The sequence below is a fragment of the Microcebus murinus genome, chromosome 14 (assembly GCF_040939455.1).
Source record: "Microcebus murinus isolate Inina chromosome 14, M.murinus_Inina_mat1.0, whole genome shotgun sequence".
Lineage (NCBI taxonomy): Eukaryota > Metazoa > Chordata > Mammalia > Primates > Cheirogaleidae > Microcebus > Microcebus murinus.
The window spans coordinates 30,536,784-30,542,783 of record NC_134117.1 but is presented as its reverse complement, the minus strand read 5'-3'; the positions used below and the strand labels follow the sequence as shown (position 1 = coordinate 30,542,783).

Here is a 6,000-nt window from a genome sequence, read left to right as displayed (position 1 = left end):
TTTCAAGTGGTTTTTAAAAGAGAGTTTAAGGTTAAAAACATACATTTGCTGAGCCAATTACTCGATGTATGTTTCCTCATTCAAGGTATATGAGTTATGTTAGCTATTTTATCTTTAGGCTGTTCTATGGCTAGCAGAGCATATTAACTATTTGAAATGATTTCATTATCAAGGATAAAGTCCGCTAATCTTTGATAAAACATTATATCATTTTTTTATATACAAGGCATAGAATACATTGATTTCTCTCAGAGCCATAACTTTTCATTAGTCTATCCCTCCAGTATTTTGAGTAATTTTTTAGAGCAAATCATTTACTTTAGTATTTCTCAATCATGGCTGCACCTCGGAACCACTTGTTTTATTTGTTTTAACTACCAATACCTGGACCCCAACATAGTAGAATTAAGCCAGAATCTACAGGGAGGGTACTACAGTAAAGGAGAACAAGCCAAAGAACATTTTATTTTTATCTCTATCAATAGGCCAAATTCCACTCAAAAGAGAGCATAAAGTGCATCTAACTGATTGGCCACACACCGCATTAGCAGGGAGTGTTATAAAAGCCTTGGAGTCCAAGCTCACAGTTGTCTTGGTAAGAAGAGAAGGCTGCAATGGACCCAGCTGTGGTTCTGGTGCTCTGTCTCTCCTGTTTGCTTCTCCTCTTCCTCTGGAGACACAGCCCTGGGAGAGGGAAGTTCCCTCCTGGCCCAACTCCTCTCCCAATTATTGGAAATATCCTGCAGGTGGATGCTAAGGACATTGGCAAATCCTTTACCAATGTAAGTATGTTTTACACTCCTCCAGTGGCTTGCAATTGGTAAGTAAACTCACCCCTATTTTTAGATAAAATATATTCCCAGAGGCACACTATCAGAGTGGATCATTGTGCAGCAAAATACTTCAACGTTTCTCTTGCCTTTTCCAGTCTGTCATTGCCAGAAATAGTGAAATGAAATAATGTACTTTGTGAGGAGAGAAACATTTAGGACTTTGTGTAATAGAATCAAAATGATAAAGTGGCAAAATTTTGGAGTTCTGTGTCCCTTCTTTGTTTTGTAGCCATTTGCTTTGATTTTTGTATCAAGGTAAATAGTAAGGGAAGTGTGTGATTAGAGATTTCATTCAGTGAGTCATCTACTCTATTGGCCATATGTTTTGTTTTATTTATTTATTTATTTGTTTGTTTGAGACAGAGTCTCGCTCTGTTGCCTGGACTAGAGTGCCACGGTGTCAGCCTACCTCACAGCAACCTCAAACTCCTGGGCTCAAGAGATCCTCCTGCCTCAGCCTCCCAAGTAGCTGGGAATACAGGCATGCACCATAATGCCTGGCTAATTCTTTCTATATATTTTTAGTTTTCCAGACAATTTCTTTCTAGTTTTAGTAGAAACAGGGCCTCAATCTTGCTCAAGCTGGTCTGGAACTCCTTATCTCAAACGATTCCTCCTCCTCGGCTTCCCAGAATGCTAGCATTACAGACATGAACCACCGTGCCTTGCCACCATGTGTTTTATTTAGAATAGTCATGAAAGTTTAACTTCTCTGAAGAATCATTTTATGCCTGGAAATCATTTTATGTCAAGGAAATATGTGTTCAGGAAATGAATGAAAGAAAGAAGAAATCAGTCAAAGCCAAATTGGTGGTGCCAGATTCAATTCAATTCTGCACAAAGCTTCTGTTCATGGCCAAGAATGCTGGTAGATGGAAGAAATTGTTCTTCCAGGAGATGTCACACATTCTGGGGCTGCCTCTGTGGTTTGCACTCTCTCTGGGTTAGCAATACCAGCAGGTCTCAAACTTGGGTGGGCATTAGAATCACTTGGGGTGGCTTTTAAAAATATAGCTCTCTAATGTTTATCACATGGCTGTGTGGTCAGGATCCCCACGAGAAGACCTTCAGAGGTGATCCTGAAATAGGCAGGAGGGTATTGGTCTCAAAGTGGACATGTGGGTGCTAAATTTGCTCAAGCATCAGCATTCAAATAAGCAAAATTTCAAATTTGGTCTTTTTTATATTAGTTGTGGAACACTGGAAATGAATTTGGAATTCTCTGAACTCTGTTTCTAGTTTAAAACAGACCAAATAAACTTGCTGAATGTGTTGATGTGAGGATTAATTGTACTCTGTGTACAAATTGGCTGGTCCAAAGTCTCGCATAACATGGTCCATTTGTAAGTGGAAGCTGTAACAATCACCATCATATTTATTCATAAAATTCAGAAATATTTGAAGCTGTGTGTGGCATAATAAAAACATTAACAATATAATGATAACATCAGCCCTGATTAGGCACAATATATATGGAAGAAATGACTTCATCTGCTATTTTCCATATTTTCTTTCTTAGTTCTCAAAAGTGTACGGCCCGGTGTTCACTGTGTATCTTGGCACGAAGCCCGCTGTGGTGCTGCATGGATATGAGGCGGTGAAGGAAGCCCTGATTGATCATGGAGAGGCGTTTTCTGGAAGAGGCCATTTCCCAGTGGCTGAAAGAATTAATAAAGGGCTTGGTAGGTGGGCCTGTGCCTGAGTCAGCAGTGGTAAAGGGGGTGGGGAGGATGGCCAACAGAGTCTTAAAGAGCTCCTAGGGCAGAGCTTAGCCTCCCACATGGCTGTGGAGTGTCAGCTCCCTCCTTGCCTGGGATTTCCCTCCTAGTTTTTGTTTCCCATTCTGGTAGGAATCATTTTCAGCAATGGAGATAGATGGAAGGAGATTCGGCGCTTCACCCTCATGACCCTGCGGAATTTCGGGATGGGGAAGAGGAGCATTGAGGAACGTGTCCAAGAGGAGGCCCTCTGCCTTGTGGAGGAGTTGAGAAAAACTGAGGGTGGGTGACTCTACTCTGTATCACTGACCTTAGCAGACTACTATCTTCTCTAATGATGTCCTGGGAAACATTTAGGAGTAGCCAGATCTTTCATTATGGGTCCTTGTTGTCAGCCCTGCGGTGGAGGATGTTTGAAGTGGAGAGCCCAGGGAGCTTGTGTGCATCTGTGCTGTGTGTACAGGCATGATTGCGCATACAGCATGGCCATAAAAGATCACTTAATCATGTCAGCTGTGATTTTTGAGAATTGTTCGGGTCTGTCCCTGTGAGTGGAGATGACCTGGAGTTTAAAGACAGAGTATAGAAAGTATAGTATACTCTTAGGCCTGATGCGGTGGCTCACGCCTGTAATCCTAGCACTCTGGGAGGCCAAAGTGGTCGGATTACTCGAGGTCAGGAGTTCAAAACCAGCCAGAGCAAGAGTGAGGCCCGTCTCTACTAAAAAATAGAAAGAAATTAATTTGCCAACTAATATATATAGAAAAAATTAGTTGGGCATGGTGGCGCATGCCTGTAGTCCCAGCTACTCGGGAGGCTGAGGCAGCAGGATTGCTTGAGCCCAGGAGTTTGAGGTTGCTGTGAGCTGGGCTGACGCCACGGCACTCACTCTAGCTTGGGCATCAAAGTGAGACTCTGTCAAAAGAAAGAAAGAAAGAAAGAAAGAAAGAAAGAAAGAAAGAAAGAAAGAAAGAAAGAAAGAAAGAAAGAAAGAAAGGCAGGAAGGAAGGAAACTATAGTACACTCTTAAGGTCAGTAGAGAGAGGACTGATCCAATAAGGAACAGTGTTATCCCAGGCTTAGGGTCTGTCCTTTATGATACTCCCTAATATGTTAAGTTTGGGATGGCATATTCATGTCTTCTTGGGAAGTGGGTGGGGATTCTCAGAATCATGTACCCTCCCATTTTCTGTCCTTGTATGTCTGGCTCTCAAACTGTCATGGCACTAGAAGGTCTGAGTTTTACTGTATCAGTGAGGGAAAGGACACATTTGGTCATAAGCTCCTAGCTTCTGCACATGCTGCAGTTGGGAAAAGTCCCCAACCTCAAGTTGTTTTTGTTGTGGTGTCTTTTCTCTGTTTTTATTGGTCCTGATCCTTGGCCCTTGACTACAACCCCCTATTGCCTTCCCTGCCACTTGCACGTCTAACCACCTGCCTGCCACCTGCATACCTTCATCCCTACCTAACAAATCCCATTGTCTCCCAAACATTGTTTCTTTGTTTTCAAATCGGAAATCCTGAATACAGGCTTTGAGTTCATTTTCATAATGAATTAAAGAGCAATGTTTTCCCCATAGCATAAATGTGAGTTACCTCCTCCAGAACATTTCACCAGAGAGTACTTGGCAAATAGAGATCATAGGAATGACACCACTGGACCCTTATGGATTGTGAATCATGTGACCTGTGCTTTCCCTGGACTGCACTATGTTTGTACAGTCAGCCTCACTGACATATCTGTGGGTTTCTTTCCAGGCCATGCTATATTTCTGGATAGTGATGGGCATATGTATAGTTTTAATTGCTTAGGTGTAACTTAGTATAATTTTTATCAATTATTATTTCTCTATAACCACTACACTATTTAGAAATGTCAGCATTAATTATTTATTTTTTATATTTCAGCATATAATGGGGGTACAAATGTTTAGGTTATGTAGGTTGCCTTGGCCCCTCAGGCCCCCCATAGTCAGAGCTTCAAGTGTGTCCATCCCCCAGATGGTGTGCATGGTGCTCATTATGTATGTATATACCCATCCCCTTGTCCTCCCTCCCATCTGCCTGATGCCCAGTAAATGTTATTCCTATATGTGCACGTAGGTGTTGCTTGGTGAAACCAGTTTGCTGGTGAGTACATGTGGTGCTCATTTTTCTATTCTTCGGATACTTCACTTAGTAGAATGGGTTCCAACTCTATCCAGGAAAATACAAGGCGCATATATCACCACTGTTTCTTATAGCTGAATAGTACTCCATCGTATACATATATCACATTTTATTAATCTACTCATGTATTGATGGAGACTTTGGTTGTTTCCACATCTTCACAATTGTGAATTGTGCTGCTATAAACATTCGAGTGCAGATATCTTTCTATAGGATTTCTTTTGTTCTTTTGGTACTCCCAGTCATGGGAGTGCTGGATCAAATGATAGATCTATTTGTATCGCTTTAAGGTATCTCAATATTGCTTTCCACTGAGGTTGTACTAGTTTGGAGTCCCACCAGAGGTAAATGAGGGTTCCTATCTCTTCACGTCCATGCCAACATTTTGGGACTTTTTGATAAAGGCTATTCTCACTGGAGATAAGTGACATCTTATAGTGGTTTTGATTTGCTTTTCCCTGATGATTATAGTTGTTCAGTATGTTTTCATATGTTTGTTGGCCATTATTCTATCTTCTTTTGAAAAATTTCTGTTCATGCTCTTTGTCAACTTTTGGATAGGGTTGTTTGATTTTATTTTTTTGCTGATTTTCCTGAGTTCTAAATAGATTCTAGCTATCTGCCTTTTATAGGATGTGTAGCTTGCAAACATTTTCTCCCTTTCTGTAGGCTGTCTGTTTGCTCTCGTGACAGTTTCTTTGGCTGTACAGAAGCTTTTTAATTCGATCAGGTCCCATTTATTTATTTTTGTTGCTGCTGTGATTATCTTTGGGTCTTATTCATAAATTCTTTGCCTATACCAGTGTCTAGAAGAGTATTTACATGGTTTTCCTCTAGAATTCTAATAGTTTCACACCTTAAGTCTGTTATCCAGCATGAGTTGATTTTTGTGAGAGGTGAAAGTGTGGATCCTGTTTCAGTTTTCTATATGTGGTTATCCAGTTTTCCCAGTACCATTTATTGAATAAGGATTCTTTCCTCCGGTGTATGTTTTTGTCCACTTTGTCAAAGATTAGACAGCTATATTAGGATGGTTTTATATCCATCTGTTCTATTCCACTGGTCAATGTCCTTGTTCATGTGCAAGTACCAAGCTGTTTTAGTCACTATAGCCTTGTAGTATAGTTTGAAGTCTGGTAAATTGATATCTCCTATTTTGTTTTTATTGCCTAGGATTGCTTTTGCTATACAGGGTCTTTCTGGTTCCATATGAAGCATAAAATTATTTTTTCTGTATCTGTAAAAAATGATGATGGTATTTTAATAGGGATTGCATTGAC

The 6,000-nt window shown here is 40.6% G+C and overlaps 1 protein-coding gene across 1 annotated transcript in view; it reads left to right on the top strand.

The window, feature by feature from the left end:
* Window positions 1-463: 463 nt before the first annotated feature.
* Window positions 464-6,000, top strand: part of LOC105875674 (cytochrome P450 2C18-like) — a 36,791-nt gene continuing 31,254 nt past the window's right edge. Inside the window, exons 1-3 of the mRNA XM_076009958.1 lie at window positions 464-782; window positions 2,353-2,515; window positions 2,684-2,833. Of these exons, the coding sequence (XP_075866073.1) occupies window positions 615-782; window positions 2,353-2,515; window positions 2,684-2,833 (481 nt within the window). The 5' untranslated portion in view covers window positions 464-614. The remainder of the gene's footprint in view (window positions 783-2,352; window positions 2,516-2,683; window positions 2,834-6,000) is intronic.